The sequence below is a fragment of the Nematolebias whitei genome, chromosome 8 (assembly GCF_014905685.2).
Source record: "Nematolebias whitei isolate Nwh7 chromosome 8, NemWhi1, whole genome shotgun sequence".
NCBI classification, from domain to species: Eukaryota; Metazoa; Chordata; class Actinopteri; order Cyprinodontiformes; family Rivulidae; genus Nematolebias; species Nematolebias whitei.
In genome coordinates, this window is record NC_056505.1 from 5,492,098 (window position 1) to 5,509,334 (window position 17,237).

General features: G+C 39.3%; 1 protein-coding gene across 1 annotated transcript in view; it reads right to left on the minus strand.

Moving 5' to 3' along the window:
* The window catches only part of fras1 (Fraser extracellular matrix complex subunit 1), a 187,546-nt gene that overhangs the window by 59,889 nt on the left and 110,420 nt on the right, over positions 1-17,237 (minus strand). The window contains exons 26-29 of the mRNA XM_037680010.1: positions 7,539-7,692; positions 6,358-6,536; positions 478-594; positions 105-219 (exon numbers count right to left, since the gene is read on the minus strand). Coding sequence (XP_037535938.1) covers positions 105-219; positions 478-594; positions 6,358-6,536; positions 7,539-7,692 — 565 coding nt within the window. The remainder of the gene's footprint in view (positions 1-104; positions 220-477; positions 595-6,357; positions 6,537-7,538; positions 7,693-17,237) is intronic.

Below are 17,237 nucleotides of genomic sequence, written 5' to 3' on the forward strand. Positions count from 1 at the left end.
ACACACACACACACACACACACACACACACACACACACACACACACAAAGTGGAACATCAGTGTTGGTTCAGTGGTTTGCTTCTGGGGGGTGTAGGAGTCTCACCTTGTCCGGGGGGTAAAGGTTTGGTGATGTTGAAGATGAGTTTCTCACTGGGAGTCTCTGAGTCGATGAAGGACAGAGCTGAAGGCGTTAACTCCGTCACACGATTCTCCAGAGCCTCCACAAACATAAACAAATAAACAAGTTGACAGTGTAGGTAAACAACACCTTCCCAGGAGGTCAAATGAAGTTTGTAAATGTTACTTTTCAAGACTGTAAGTAAAGTTTTCTTCCAAGTGATTGAAGTGTTTTATTTACCCCTGTATGTAGATACTGTACATAAAAACATTATCAAGGTTTCCTGCAGGTGTCTTTGGTCAGGATTATTTACAGAGTTCTTGTGGTGACCCAGAAAGTTTATTTAGTTTTTGCTCACTGTGATCTGCAGGTCACAGTCCGGAGCCAGCTGCGGGAATCCTGGAATCTGAGGGAGGACTCCGATCGTAAACGTCTGAGCGTCACTTCGGGCGACGGCTGAAACCTCAGAGGAAACCTGCAGACACACAGATCAGCTGATCGATCCGTTGACTCAGAGAGGCCCGATCCACCACGAGTTCTGATCAATGTTTCTGTCTCATGTTCCGGTTTGTGTAAATATCGTTTATTTATGTCACAGCTGAAGCTGCTGAGACTCATCAGCCGATGTGCTAAAACACCAGCTGCCGTCTCATAAATGAATAAATAAATGAAAACATATAAATAAATAAATAAATAAAGGTGACAATAAAATACGACATCAGGCCGAAACTCAAAAATCTTCTTTCTTCATATATGAAAATTTAAGAATCTAAATTAAAAAAAACACTTGGTTCACAAAAAATATATATAAATAAATAAAAACAGAAAAGAAATGTTGCATTTTGTTAGAAAATGCAGTAAATACTGAGCGCCGAGTGGCTTCAACTGACTAGTCAACATTAAAACAATCAGACACAATTTAGCTTAAACAAGTTTAAACAAGCAGAACAGCAGCCAAAATGAGCAGGACAGTAGCTATATTATTATTATTATTATTATTATTATTATTATTATTATTATTATTATTATTATTATCCATCCATCCATCCATTATCTTTTACTCGCTTCTTCCATTTTGGGTCACGGGGGTCACTGGTGCCCATGTCCAGCAATCACTGTGCGAGGGGCGGGGGACACCTTGGACAGGTCTCCAGTCCATCACAGGGACACATAGAGACAAACAAACATTCACTTTCTCACTCACACCTAGAGACACAATTTAGAGTTACCATCAGTCTAACATGCATGTTTTTGATCTGTGGGAGGAAACCGGAGTACCCAGAGAAAACCCAAGCATGCACAGAGAGAACATACAAACTCCACCCAGAAAGGCCCCCCTGGGCCAGGATTTGAACCAGGGACCTGCTCGCTGCAGGCAGCAGCTCTACCAGTTGTGCCAACATATTATTATTATTATTATTATTATTATTATTATTATTATTATTAATAATAATAATAATAATAATAATAATAATAATAATAATTTTATTAATAATAATAAACAAGACAATAGCAAAAACATGAAATTATTGAAGAGTAGCAAAGAGTGTAAAACCAGCTAAACTGTAGCTAAAAGTTAAAGTCAAAATGTCTTAATTGTTGTTCGCACCACATGTGGTACATGTGGTGGAATGAAATTGTGTACATAGAGTCCCAGTTACATCCAACAAAAGTATAAATTGTAAAAGAAAAACAGTAGTAAGATCTAAGATATAAACAAAGAAATATGCTAAACTAAGAGTACACTAAGCACTAATAGAACTAAAACCTTAAACTGACAAAACTGTAGCTAAAAGCAAAAATTGGCAAAACTATTGCTGAAAGCTAAAACTGACAAAACTATTGCTGAAAGCTAAAACTGACAAAACTAAAGCTAAAAGCTAAACCTGAGAAAACTGTAGCTAAAAGCTTAAGTTGGCAAAACTGTAGCTAAAAACTAACTGACAAAAATGTAGCTAAAAACTTAAATTGACAAAATTATGGCTAAAACCAAAATCAACAAAAAATGATCTAAAAGCTAAAATCAGGAAAGCTGTAGCTAAAAGCAAGGATTAGCTAAGTTCTAGCTAAAAGCTGAGCAAAACAGTAGATTAAAACTAAATGGGCAAAACTGCAGTTGAAAGCAAAAATCAGGAAAATGTAGCTTAAAGGAAAATTCAGCAAAGTCTTAGCTAAAAGCATAAATTGCAGAATTGAAACTAAAAACTAAAATTCACAAAAACAGCTAAAAGCTCAAATCAGGAACGCCATTGCTAAATGCAAAAATTAGCAGGGTTGTAGCTTTTAGCTAAAATCATCACAAGAAGACAAAAACGGCTAGATCGTTGAAGCAGAGTTTTAAGAGAACAACGTTTTGGGCGGCTGTGGATGAGTGGTTCGAGCAGTCGTCCTCCAGTGCAAGAGTTAGAGGTTCGATTCCACCAGCAGTTACATGCTGAAGTGTCCCTGGGCAAGACACTGAACCCCTCACTGCCTCCGATGTGTGTCTCATCGGTGTATGAATGTGATAAAGCTCTGATTAATCTTTGTAGAGATCTAGTATAGAGCTGTGTGAATGGGTGAATGAGGCACAGATTGTTGTGAAGAGCTTTGAGTGTCTTGATCAGATAGAAAGGTGCTATATAAGTACAGTCCATGAAGGAACTGAAGAGATCTAAAAGTTTATTTATGGGGAGAATATGTGTAATTAACGTTAAATATTTTGAAAAGTATAAACGTTACAAAAAAGTCACAGTACCTGCTGAATGAGCCAAACATTTTTATGTTTTATGGCTAAAATAAACCAAAATACGCAGAAATGTCTGACTGCAACAAACCAATAGAAGGCCGAGCCGTTAAAATGACCTCAAACCTGGACTAGCAGAGGCTGTCCGCTGTACTGCCCGATGGAAAAATCCTGTCTCTTGATTTAATGTCGGTGAAAGACTTTGGGTACAAACACTGAGCTGAACTGGCAGTGAACATTCCTAGAGGTCGACGACTATTAGAGGAATGATGCTATTCAACACTTTTTTAAACCAACTTCATTCAATTAAATTTTACTTAAATGAGTAAATACAATTAGACCAACGCTGATGTTAATCTAATAAAGCAGCTGTTGAGCTTTAGCTGACATTCTGCCTTCTGTCAACAGTCCTGATTACTGACGGGGAAAAACAAAAAGGTCTGAGGTGAGATTGTCTGGCTGGAGCTGTAAAACGTTTAAGACGCTACAACAAACTGCTTTAATCTGGGTCCTGACAGACCAGAAGAAAGCCCGTGAAGCACTTTATGGAAGCGTTGAGGTTAAAATGTGCTCTATAAGCGCAGGAAGCCATCCTTCTCACCCTGAGGGGTTCAGGTCTGAACGAGCTTTAATAGCGACTGATGCTCAGAGCGAAAGGAACACACAAAAAAAAAGCCCATATTCTCCTTTTTTGACTGTCCTCGGCTCAGACTCTGACGTTTAAACTCTGCACCTTTAAATCCTTATGTGGAGCTTTTCAATTAGACACTGAGATTACGCTACCTGAGCTGCTGACTAGTGACGGAGAAGATGGTGGCTGAGTATAACCCTCACCAAGTTCCTCCTCACTTCAACACAAACAGACTTTTGTTTCACCCTTGACATCAAACAAGACGCTCGAACGCTCCCTCAGAATCCCAATTTTGTTCTCATTATTCTGCTGCGACTCGTTGGGGGTGGGGGAGGAGGTCCGAGGACTTGTGGCCGGCTCTGTCAGGCAGAGGAAAGGTAACACCGGCCCAAACCGAGGAGTCAGCGCCACCCATCACAAGTAATGTGCTGCCATGGGAGGCAGAGCTGAGTCAGCGGCGTCGCTGCCGTAAATCACTGGTTGTACTGTAGATCTGATTGAACATAAACCTCTTACTGACTCATATCAAAGGTTAAGGAAAGTAAATTCAACACTGAAAGTAAGGTTTTGTCTTTTTTTTTTTTTTTTTTGTAAAAGGTACAATTCCTTGACTACTAAATTCAGATACCTTAAACTGGTAGCAATAAATACTACAGCCCTGTACATACCTGGAACTGACTGGGTATTTCCCAGGTATGAACCAAGCACATTTCAGGTACGTACCAAGAAAATACCTGACCGGTACCAAGTACTTACTTGGTATGTACCATTCACCTAGCTGGTAGGTAGCAAGTACCTACTTAGTAGGCAAGAAGCACTTCCCTGGTAGGTACCAAGCAAATACCTTGTAGATACCAAGCATTTACCAGGTAAGAACCACCTAGTAGGTATCAAGCACCTACTTAGTAGGTATCAACCACTTACTTACCTGGTAGGTATTAAGCACCTACCTGGTAGGTAGCAAGCACTCACTTACCTGGTAGGTATAAAGCAATTGCCTTGTAGATACTAAGCGTTTACCAGGAACGTACCAAGCAACTACTTGGTAGGTAGTAAGAACTTACTTTGTAGATATCAAGCATTTAACTGGCAAGTACCAAGAACCTACTTACTACGTTGCAAGCACTTACTTACCTGATAAGCCCCTACCTTGTAGGCACCATCACCTACCTAGTAGGTACCCAGAACTTACCTGGTAAATGACATGTATGTATCAGGTATGGCTCTTACCTACTACCACACCATAGTTTATTTAATTCAATGTTTGTAGAATTGACTTATTTATAAACATTGTTGTGTTTTCTGTGACAGGTTGGCTGCGGTGGCCATCTTGGACAGGACTGACTCCACATCATACTGACTTTAAGTCACTACACTATGTTTAGTGGTTCATGAGATATTTTGCTGACAGATAAACAGGGTTGGCTCCAACAGGTAGCTCTAAAGTATTAAGCAAAATCTCTTATAATAAGTAGCACTTGGAGTTAGTGTTGGGGATGACTGTCAGATACTACCATACCAAAACTTAGCACATATTGTACAGTTGACTGAATTATAGTCATTTTAGTGTTTTTCTAAATTTAGTTGGATGTGGTGGTGGCCATCTTGAATCAGGATGGCTCTAAGATTTAATCAGGTGTAGATACACAACCAGTGATTATTGGCTGAATGTTCCATTTACTCCGTCCAGCTGATGCTAAAGGTTTGAGAAGTGTTTGAATTATATGTCGGGGACAACTCTCAGCTACTACCACGTTGAGCTGTGAAATTTACTGATTTGATGGCATTTCTGTTTCCAACAATATGTTAGTTGTGGTGGTGAAAGCAAAAGTGTTTTAAGATGTAAAATGATTTTATTTTTACTGTTTTGAGTGAATATCTGCCTTGTTGTGTGGGGCAATAACTCACCAACAATACTGGAAGAAGCCGTATTGTGACCACTTGGTTAAAATAACAGAACAAACAAACAAACAAACAAACAACAACAACGGAGACGGGAGGGAACTCAAAACCAGGCCACAGAGGCATCAAATGGTCTCTATAATTCAAATGATACAGATTTAAGAGAGGAGTGTGAGTCTGCTCTGCTGCAGATCAGAAACACAAACTATTTCATGAAACAATAAATCACAGAAAAACAAATATGCCATCCTGACAAACTGTCCAGTTTAATCTCTTCTTCTGAAAAACCAAGACAAACGGCAACACTTTGAGACAGATTCCTGTTTTTTTTTTTTTTTTTTTAACACAGACACGAGTCGCTTCAGAACTTGTTTTGAATCCAACACGATGTAATTGAAGAGCTTTGAGCCAAACTGAGGAGCTGGATGGAGAGGTGATTAGACACAGCAACAAGCTTTGGGCTGCCTCTTTAGTTTAGCTTTTTTCCCCTCCAGAACGTGAGATGAAACCAAAAACAGGCATCAAAAACATTGTGATGAGTGCCCCATCAGTTAACCTAGAGATTTACTGGATTTGGAGCCAATTTATGAGTCATTAACGATGATCAAGACAAATTTCTGTGGGTTCATCTCGCCTTAACGTGTTGGTGATGAAGTTTGGAATTGGACGGGTGAAATCCTCAGTGGATAAACTAAAGATAAATGTTGGTGGCATTAAATACATACCTATGAGGTGGTTTGTACTCCAAACTAACGGCTGTAGTGCTTCAAATAAAAAGCAACATTAAATAACGCAATTAGCAAAATAGTGTAAATGTGCTAAAAAATTATTAAATTACTGTAATTTGGGTGAAGTCACAAACAAAACTGTCAGAATTCAAAAAGTTACACATCTGTGCTGAATAAAGACATTCAAACCATCGCCGTGTGTTGAACGGTGGTAAAACGTTCAGGGTTAGAAAACAGAGACTCCGCCCCGACCTGAAACTGGAAGGAGTCGCTTTCGGAGCTTGAGCCGAAGTGGCGGTACCAGACGGTGCCGTCGTTCACGTCCTGCTGGGTGAACGAGGTCGTGGAAGTAAAGTGTTGGTCGTCAACGAGTGAGGGACGCCAGCCTTCAGGTGGGCTGTCAGCCGGCATGGACACCAGAACAACCTCACCTGGACAGACAGGATGGGCGGGGTTAATTCTGTGTTTTAGTAAAAAGACTTTAACATATAAAACAATAAGAGATGAGTGGCTGAAAATCAATGGTTAATGGGCTACTAAAAGATCTATTTTACCTTGTAAATATTTGGTTATGAAATGAATGGTGGTGTTCCACAAGGCTCAGTATCTGGGACCCAACTTTTTTAAAATAAGTTTGTATTGCAATAAAAATAGGATTCATTAAAGGAATGCACATTCCTTGCATGCAGAGGTTGTAAATAAATACCTAAAGTGACCAGTAAGAGCTCAATTTATGTGATGGGAATAAGTTACAGTAACTACCACATCTAATTTTAGCTTAATATCTGAAAACAACAAGCAATTGCATGATCACCCACCTTTTCCTGGCAGTGGGCAATAAATATATGTAAATTTATGTTTGTTGATTTTTTTAGTTAATCCTGTAACATATACTTTACTTCAAATATCAATGTCAGGACCTTCATACTTATAGATAATCTTCTCATACTATTTATATTTATACTGCTATACTTAAAATTTAAGATAGTATCATACTTTTATTATTTCATTTTATGATAATGCTTATTAAATGTTTAAAGGTTATTGTTGCACCAGGCGTCTGAGAGTAATGAAATTTCAGTCCTGTGTATGTCCTGTACATATTGCAGTTTTGACAATAAAGCTGACTTTGACTTGACTTTTGACATATAGATTAATTTAACTTTGTGAGGACATAACTGAATTTAGTCAGTTAATTTAAAAATGATTAAACAAACATCATGGTGCTTAATATACTTTTAAATTAGTAAAATATACAGTGACAAATGTCTGTGAACATTGGCTGTATTGCATGTTACGTCGTGATACAAGCTAGAAGTTAAAAGAAGAAAAACTGTGAAAAAAATACAGAAAAATAAAAACCATGAAAATAAAAAAAACCCATTCACACAATAAATTATCCAAGACACCAAGTCTTGAACTGAAGTTTTTACCATATTTAGGTTGTCCGTCTGAAGCTAGGATGGTGTAGAGAACATCATCAGAGCCGACTCCTTTATAGCTGGTCTGCAGGTACTTCTTGTCGAGTCTCACCATGCCTCCCTCTTTCACCCAGGTCATGGGCAGGGACACCATGTGAGGGGAGTCCTGAGAAGGAAACAATCAAATGATCAAACTAACACGAACTTAATGTTTGGCTGAAACAAGCTGGCTCCGCAGGACGACACGCTACAAACCCAACAGACGGAGCGTTATTCTGGCTCGACGCCTGAAAGGATCACTTGGTTCGCTGCGTGATTCAGCGTTCGCAGTGCTGTTTATTATTCATGTGCAAACTATTTCTGAATATGTTGCGCCATTTTAGCCAATCGTACAAAAAATGATCTGCTCATTCAGGAGTTGAGTGCTATGATTGTTTTTCCCCAAAATTCATACATTTACAGTTTCTTCAAAATGCACACATAAACTTTTAAATTATTTTAAAACTGTTCTTTTTGAATACTTGCTCTACTTATGTGCTCATTTTAAGTTTTAGTTATCGTTATGCAGATTTGGGGTTTTAGCTAGCCTTTTAGCTAGTAATTTGTTACCTTTATAGATTAACTACCATTTTAATGCTTCCAGCTTGTAGCTACTGTTTTGTTACTCATAGCTTTTAGAGTTCTGTTCCTTTTAGCTAACGTTTTGTGCTGTTGGCTTTTAGCCAGGCCTTTGATCTATTAAGATTTTAGCTAGTTTCTCACTACTTTTGTCCTTTAACTATTATTGTGCAATTCTTAGCTTTGAGATACCATCCCGATACTTCTATCTTTTAGCTAGCCTTTAGCAAATTTTAGTTAGCCTTTTGCTATTGCTAGCTTTTAGCTATCCTGTGATCCTTTTACCCAGCTTTTAAGTATTTGTAGCTATCTGTTAGCTAGCCTTTTGTTGTTAGCTACTGTTCTGATCATTTTAGCTTTCAGCCATGGTTTTGATCATTTTAGCTTGTAGTTACAGTTGTCTTGTATTTACCTAGCTTCTTTGTGCTATTAGTCTCTAGACATCCTTTGTTACATTAAGCTTTTGGTTAGCTTTTAGTACTTCTGCAGTTTAGCAAGCATCGTTTCTGCTCCAAGGCTGTGGAACGATCTCCCTCTTCCCATCAGACGAGCCGCGCACTGTCCATTTTTAAAACTCTTTTAACAACACATTTTTAATCCCTGGATTTTAGCACAGACTGAATTAGCTCTAAACTGTTTTTATTGATCTTAATGTTTTAATGACTGTTTTTTATTTTTTTTATGTGTACAGCACTTTGTTGCAGCTGTGGTTGTTTTAAAGGGCTGTATAAATAAAGTATTATTTTTAGTTTGTTTATGTTGACTTTTAGCTAATGTTTTGCAACATTTAGCTTTTAAATACTGTTCCTCTTCTTATATTTAATAATTTTGTTTCAGCCTCTTTGGCAAATTTCAGCAGACAAACAGATCTCGTTTGTCTATTTTGTTGTTATGTTTCAAGCTCAGTTTTTGGAGTCCAGCAGACAATCGGCTTCTTTGTCATCTGAACACTCAGCTGGGATTCGGCTGTTCTGACCAGAAATAAAATGATACAAAAGCTTCGGCTCCTGAAGTGTGGACTGACAGCAGGACCTGACAATCAGGCTTATTTTTATGATGCTGTATTGATCCGTTTCCCACTCGTACAGAACGAAAAGCAGGACCGGCTGTGGAGCTCGCAAAGAATTGATGATTCATTGTCGCTCGAGGCGATTTCAGCAGAAACCTCCTGCCGTCGTGGAGGTTTTTAATCCAGACCTTTTCACTCAGACTCACCCTGCTGTCTAAGTAAAAATAGGCTCTTCTGGATGTTTTGTGCGTCTGTGACTCAAAGCTGAGAAAAACTTTAGCTCTTTTAGGAACAGTTTTATTTTATTTTTTTTGGACAGGAACATGATTCAACACATTTTACCTGCTGGAATGTCGATGGGCTGCACGACAATAAACCAACATTTATCATTATTTATGTTTTTGTTTGAGAAGATGGCGGACACCACTTCACTCAACAACAACAAAAACAAAACTGCAGTAATTTTAGTGTTACAAATCAATGAGGATGAAGGTGAAAGATACAACACACTGAGTCCTTTCTGTTTGTAAAATTATAATTTCACTTCTTTTAAAGCTTTAAAAAACAATTAAATTTTCTTTTATTTTACCTTGTCCAATAAGGTTTTGACTTCAACTATTTTAAATATTGTTCAGACAGAATCATGCATTTATATGCATTTACATAAAGCATTCATGCACGTATATTGTTACATGGTGTTCCACAGGGTTCTGTTATTGGGCCAGTTCTGTTTTCTCCACACACGGTTTAGAAACATGACACGAAGTCACACTTTTGTTTTATTTGAGTAAAGAAATCAAATAAAATTCATTGCTAACTAAAATGACACACAGATCAAAAACCAGCAGTCTTTCAGTTTTTGTCTGTTTTAAGTTCGGTTTTTGGAGTCCAGCAGCCAGTTAGCTTCACTGTCATCCAAACACTCAGCTGGCATTCGGCTCTCTTGATCAGGAATTCAATGTCGTCACTTTAAAATGAATATGTAACGCTGCATTAAAGTTTCTTTAGTGTAAAAAATGATATGGGACTAAAGCTTCAACCTAAAATAAGTATTGCTCTGAAAAACAACAACACTTTTTGCATTAATTTAAAGCACCCATGCATGCATGGAAATTGCTACATGGTGTTCCACAGGGTTCTATACTTGGAACAGTTCTGCTTTACCCATATATGGTTTTAGAAACATCACATACAGTCCTACTGTTAGTAAAGAAAATGACACTTATTGGTTACTAAAAAGATACGTAGACAACAAGACAGGCAAAACACATATTACATTTTTGCCTTTAGTTAAAAGGAAAATGTTTGGCTTTATTGAAAATTGGCAAATCCTACACCAAAGCAATGCTTAGATTTTTTTTTAATGATAATGTTTTTGCCTGTCAGTGTGTCTATTACCAAAAATATCCCAAGAACTAAAGAACAAATTTTAATATTTCCAAAAAATAATCATCTGATATTCATCTATAACTTTTTTGAAGACTTTAAACATGTCCAACCCCCAAATAAATAAATTTTAATGATTTTGAGCTAATATTTGGTAGTAGGTGAGAACCATTTTTAAACACATACTAAAAGAATTAACAGATCGTGTGAGTTATCACCTCACGTTCTTTTCAAGGTTTAACCAAAATGGCTACAATTTGGTCATTTCCCATCACGGGTTAATTTTAGTCCAGAACTACAACACGAAAGACGGCGGGTGAAATCTTTGCCTCGCTCCCTAACTTTAATGTTTGAGTTGCTCTTTTGTTTTAAATACTTTAAATCTTTATTATTTTTTTTTTTTATTAGATGGCCTCCCTTCTCCCCTTACAGCCATCCTCTCCAAAGAAAGAAAAGACAAAGTAAGACTCCAAAACATAAGAAATATACACAAAGAGAGCACACGGCAAAACACCCGGCCACTGTCTGTTCACCTGCAAAGAACATGACAAAACACAGCAACAAAATACATATGTATAAAGAACTTAAAATATTCATGGCTTTGCAGTAAGTTTCCATAAATATATATGCCCATACCTACGCCTATATACATACATACATACACATGAATATGCATTCATATACATATCTATATATCTACATATAAAGCCTACATAAGCATCCCTGCTTCTATTTGTGTGTGAAATACTTTAAATCTAAAACGATGAAAGAACTCAATCGACTGGGAGTTTTACTAAACTGTTGTTGTTGTTTCACAAAACTCACCAAGTGTTCCTAAAAAAGACTCAATAAAAAGACATTTTAGCTCCGTTGTCGCTCTGTAAACTGGTCAACTAATGAACAGGACATTTGGAGCGCATTCTGTAAGAATGCCAGAAAAAAGAAAAACCCAAAGAATTTAACTTTCGCTCATCTGTACAGAGGCAGAACATCTGCAGAGATTCTATTAAAAATGTCTTAAATTTGTAGATGAACAGAAAGACACGGAGACACAGAACCCTTCAGTTCCCTTAATTTACAGCAGGAGATAACCACAGATTGGTTTGAGGTGGTAAAACATGACTCTGGACGTGGGTGTGGGCCGACAGAGTCGATGTTTGCAGATAACAACCTGCTGAACATCTGCGGCGCGCATCATCCAAATTGCGCCGCTTCACTGAGACAAAGAAAAGCCGTACGTCAGCGGGGCAGGCTCTTAACTCCCAGCATCGCGTCAGCTGCGAGATAATAACCCTCTCAGGATGAACACCACGAGCTCTCAAGGACGTTTGGCGCCAGGAGCTCAGCGTAAAGCAGGTCGGGGGGACTCCGCTGGATTTACAACTAATGCTCCCCCTCCAGGACCTTTTTCCTGCTGCAGCCAGATTTGTTAATTTTCTGTTTGGATAATAAACAAATTTAATGAGCTTTTCGTTTTTTTTTCTCCAAGTGAGATCTGTGTTGCCCCATTAGATAAACAGTTTAATCTCCTGCAAACAGGTGCAAAGCTGATGAAAAGCAAATTAGGTTGATTTTTGACTTCTGGGATCAGAAAAGTGAATTTGCTTCATGTAGTTTAAAACTAAACACAAAGGATTGAAAGGAGGCGGAAAACTGCAAATTAAACAAACATCAGAGACAGGAGGCAAAACTTTTAATTCTTTACATTTAGTTATTGTCAGTGCTTAATGAGCGGTTAATTGAGAGCAATGTGAGATTTTAATTTCTCCTCCAAAATGATACACAGAAATGATTTGAAAATTAACATGTTCACATGAAAACTGAGATCCTTGGGTCCTAATCTGTTTATTACTTTAAACAAAACACACGGCTCCTGAGTTTGTCCATCAGAACACAACTCTCTGTGGAAAAAACAATAAAACTTTAATCGTTTTTACTTTAAATGAAAGCCAGCTTTAATTGAAAATCATCTCACGGCGAGAAACAACTTTTAGCGGGATCTCCACCTCCATCTAATGTGATGTGTAGGTGCTTGATGTGCAGCGGATGACTCTCAGCTACTACCACACCGACTTTTAGCATCTTATAACTGAGTTGTGGCCATGCTTGTGTTGCTTGTTGATTAGTTGTGGCAGCCATCTTAAATTAGGGTGCCTCCACAAGTTAATCAGCTGGCTTCCATAACAATTTGTCCACTAGTTATTGAGATATTTTGTTAACACTGCAGACAATAAACGCTTTTGACGCTGGCAAAAAAAAAAAACATTCACAGCAGCTGGCGATCAAGACAACTAAGACCAAAAGACCAAAATCCATTCTTAATAATCCAGGTATAAAATCCAACAAAGTTCACTTCGGACATCTGGACAGTTTATTTTTTGTGCTGAGACATTTCACCCTCCATCCGAAGGGCTTCATCAGTCGGAGGAAACACCAAACAAAACTGCTTCTCCACCAACAGCCTAAAGCAACAGTTTAGGCTGTTGAAGCAGACTGATGAAGCCCTTCGGATGGAGGGCGAAACGTCTCAGCACCAAAAAGAAAGCATCCAGATGACCTGACTGAACATTGTTGAGACCAAAACTGTTTAATAACGAATAAATACAACATCCCAACCTTGAATCACTCCTGAATGACAGTATTCATGAAACACGCCTGTGGGCCGAGCCGATCGGCGAGCAGCTCTCGGCCGCCGTTCACAAAACCAGAAATAAATGTCTCCGCTGAGACGGAGTCGGAAACGTCCATAAAACATCAAGCTGGCTGCCCGCCGGCAGCTGTCGTAGCCCCACAGTCCCACTGGAGGAAGGGACGATTTCATGGAATTCTCTACAAGAAATGGAAACCCTTTCTGGCACTTGAGTGAAATGTGAATGAAACGTTTCAGATGAAACATGCAGAGGACAGAGAACGCATCCTCTGTGAACGAGCCACACTTCGCTTCTTTCTTTAAATCAAGTTCAAACATTTTGTCTCTGAAAGCAAACCTCCTGTCCCACCCCCCCAGCAGAGGAGCGAGGGGTCAAACACGGTAGCTTATCTTATTAGAAGTATTGTTTAAAGGAATGCATATCACCCGCTGCATTACACATTAGTTTTAAACAGGCAGTACGTCGATGTCCCCATACGCTAAGAGATTTGAAGAGTTAATGTTTGTAGTTTATAAGTGTTTATCTGGACTGGAGTTGAACTGGGAAAGCAAGTAAACCTAAATGTTTTGTGTGGAGGGAGCAGTTTTATCCATGACAAGGTGCAGTGGTGGAGCCGGGGGGTGACCAATGGTGGACTTGGCCACCATTGATAACAGGTGCATCTAAAAATTTTTAAAAACAGTAGTTCCTGGTTTATCACAAGGGATTAACTCGTTTTAAACCCGTCCCGCACTCTTCCAATATTCTAAACAATGTTTCTAAACTATAAACGCTCTGAAAGAGCACAGCATGTCATGATGCATGCTCAATGATCCAGGTAGAAAAATCTAAAAAAGTTAAATCTGCACAGCATGTCATGATTTCAGTTCCCTGACTCCTCTCTGCTCTTTGCCACCTGCAAGCGTTCTTGGCCACGCCCACTTCCCCGCTCTGCACGATGAACAGCTTTTGTCATTTGTTACTGATGCTATTGTTTTTTCGTGAAGTTAAAGGAATAATAATTGTTCATCTACTATAGTTAACTTAAATAGATACTATATTGACGGATTAAATATGGGTTTAGTTGTTATTCTGTATGTGTGGATTACACATGTAATAAATGTAAGATTATATGTAAGTGGTTAAGGAGTGGGAATTTTGACGTTTATACTTCTACCCACTCCCTTGAATATGTAAAACAAAAAGTTTTGACATTATGCTTCATGCTGTATTCTTTTTATATATATTTAATAAATAATAATAATGCATTTTAAAAAATAACAGCTGATCAGCTGCAGCAGGAAATGTATCCTGCAACTCTGAGCTGCACAAAGGTGCAGCAGGTGCTAAATAATTTACCTTTATTTATAGTAATTTTGATGAGTATGGCTTACAGATAATGAAAAACATTTATTCAGAAAGTTGGAATAATTATATAAAATTATATTAACGAATTATGAAAAACATTAGAACAATTAGAAGACATTTTTACATTTGTTCATGTTAGATGTGCTGGACGGATTGTAATAAAACTTTCAAAAAGTAAATATTGGTTGTACGACTAATCTACAGTTACGTTTATTTATTCAGCACTTTTTACAAAAACTAATCCCATAAAACATAAAACAATACAATAAAAACAGTTGAAAGATGTAAAAGATTGTAAAGCAATACGAGATGGTCACCACAGCTATTCAACATGGCTACAACTCTAAAGTCAACGCTGTCCGTTAGCAAAATATCTCAAATCACTGGACAGGTTGCAATGAAACTTTTAGAAAGTTTTTATTGGACGTAAATCTATAATTGACATTTTGAGTCAGCCCGATCCAAGACGGCCTGCAGCTAATCCACCTTAGGTGACACAAGATATTTTACAGATGTTGAGGTGAAATCTGGAGCGGCAGTAGCTGAGAGTCCCCCTGAACATAAACTCTGAGAGTTAACAGATTGCGTAAGAGCTGCTAATATCAAGTTGGACTTTTTTTATTTAAAACATTTTGAGCAGAAAAAGCATCAACAAAATGAAAGCATGATGATTTGAGTTTCCAACTCTGTCGGGTGATATGCATTCCTTTCATGTGCTAAAACCATCCTTTGATTAGTGATTACTTTTTAAACCTGACTACTGTCAAACAGCACAACTCCAATAATCGAGCCCCTTCTGCTAAAGATAAACGCTAAAACGATAAACAATCCTGCTTTGGAGAGATCATTTTATTAGCTAAAGTTCGCCCACTTGAAGCTGTTGATCCTTTCTCTGCTGCTTCTTTTTTCATAAAGTCACATTAAAAAAGAAAACTAAAAGGTCAAAATGGATGCAGTTTTATTGCGACTGCTAAAACAATCACCTAAAGAAATCAAACAGCCGAAGAAAACCATAAAAAAGTATCTGCAAGTGAAGATTTTCTATCCATCGTGTCAGAGATCCAGAAAAACCTTCAGCTCCAAATAAAACCACCGGTCTGAGCGTCTTCTTTCGTTGTTGCACTGAACTTTCATTTTACACCTCACAAAAGTGATTCATCCTGAAGGTTATTAAATTTGTGATGATTGGTAAAATAAGCCCATAATGAGGTGACGTAGACCTCAGAGGGGAGCCGCTCCTCCTCTGAAGCTGGAAGTCTGATCAGAGAAACAAAACATCCTTCGTTTAATCTCTGAACAGGAACAGAGGAGCCTCCAGGTCTTTAGAGGCTCAAAGACTTCTCCCCTCATCACAGAAACTGAGGGTCCTGCTCGTCTCCAGGCTCCACCTGAAGAGAGTCGCCCTGTCAGAGGATCATTACGACCTGAATGGCCTCCTGTACCCAACAACCCCCCTGCTGCTGGGTGGGCTCAGAAACATAAAGATGGCTGTCAGGATCTGTTTGGAGCTTTTTGTGTTTAGTTCTGTTTCTTCTGAGTCACTCGGTCATTATCCTGGTATTTTCCAAAGTAAGTCTATGCACTTGCTCTTCCACCCCACCTGTTCCATGTTGCCATCAAGTCACCCGCTCCCTGTTACCATCGAGTCACCCGTTCTTTGTTACCATCGAGTCACCCGTTCTTTGTTACCATCGAGTCACCCGTTTCCTGTTACCATCGAGTCACCCGTTTCCTGTTACCATCGAGTCGCCTGTTCCCTGTTACCAGCGAGTCGCCCGTTCCCTGTTACCAGCGAGTCGCCCATTTCCTGTTACCAGCGAGTTGCCCATTCCCTATTACCAGCGAGTCGCCCGTTCCCTGTTACTATCGAGTCGCCCGTTCCCTGTTACCAGTGAGTTTCCCGTTCCCTGTTACCAGCGAGTCGCCCATTCCCTATTACCAGCGAGTCGCCCATTCCCTGTTACCAGCGAGTTGCCCATTTCCTGTTACCAGCGAGTCGCCCATTCCCTATTACCAGCGAGTCGCCCGTTCCCTGTTACTATCGAGTCGCCCGTTCCCTGTTACCAGTGAGTCGCCCGTTCCCTGTTACCAGCGAGTCGCCCATTCCCTATTACCAGCGAGTCGCCCGTTCCCTGTTACTATCGAGTCGCCCGTTCCCTGTTACCAGTGAGTCGCCCGTTCCCTGTTACCATTGAGTCACCTGTTTCCTTTTACCATCGAGTTACCTGTTTCCTTTTACTATTGAGTCACCTGTTCCGTTAACATCAAATCACCTGTTCTCTGTTACAATCGAGTCACCTGTTACCATTGAGTCACCTGTTCCCTGTTACCACCGAGTCACCTGTTACCATCGAGTCACCTGTTCCCTGTTACCACCGAGTTACCTGTTACCAGCGAGTCGCCTGTTCCCTGTTACCAGCGAGTCACCCGTTCCCTATTACCAGCAAGTCGTCCGTTCCCTGTTACCAGCGAGTCGCCCGTTCCCTGTTACCAGCGAGTCGCCCGTTCCCTGTTACCATCGAGTCGCCCGCTCCCTGTTACCATCGAGTCACCCGTTCTTTGTTACCATCGAGTCACCCGTTTCCTGTTACCATCGAGTCACCCGTTTCCTGTTACCATCGAGTCGCCCGTTCCCTGTTACCATCGAGTCACCCATTTCCTGTTACCATCGAGTCAGCCATTTCCTGTTACCATCGAGTC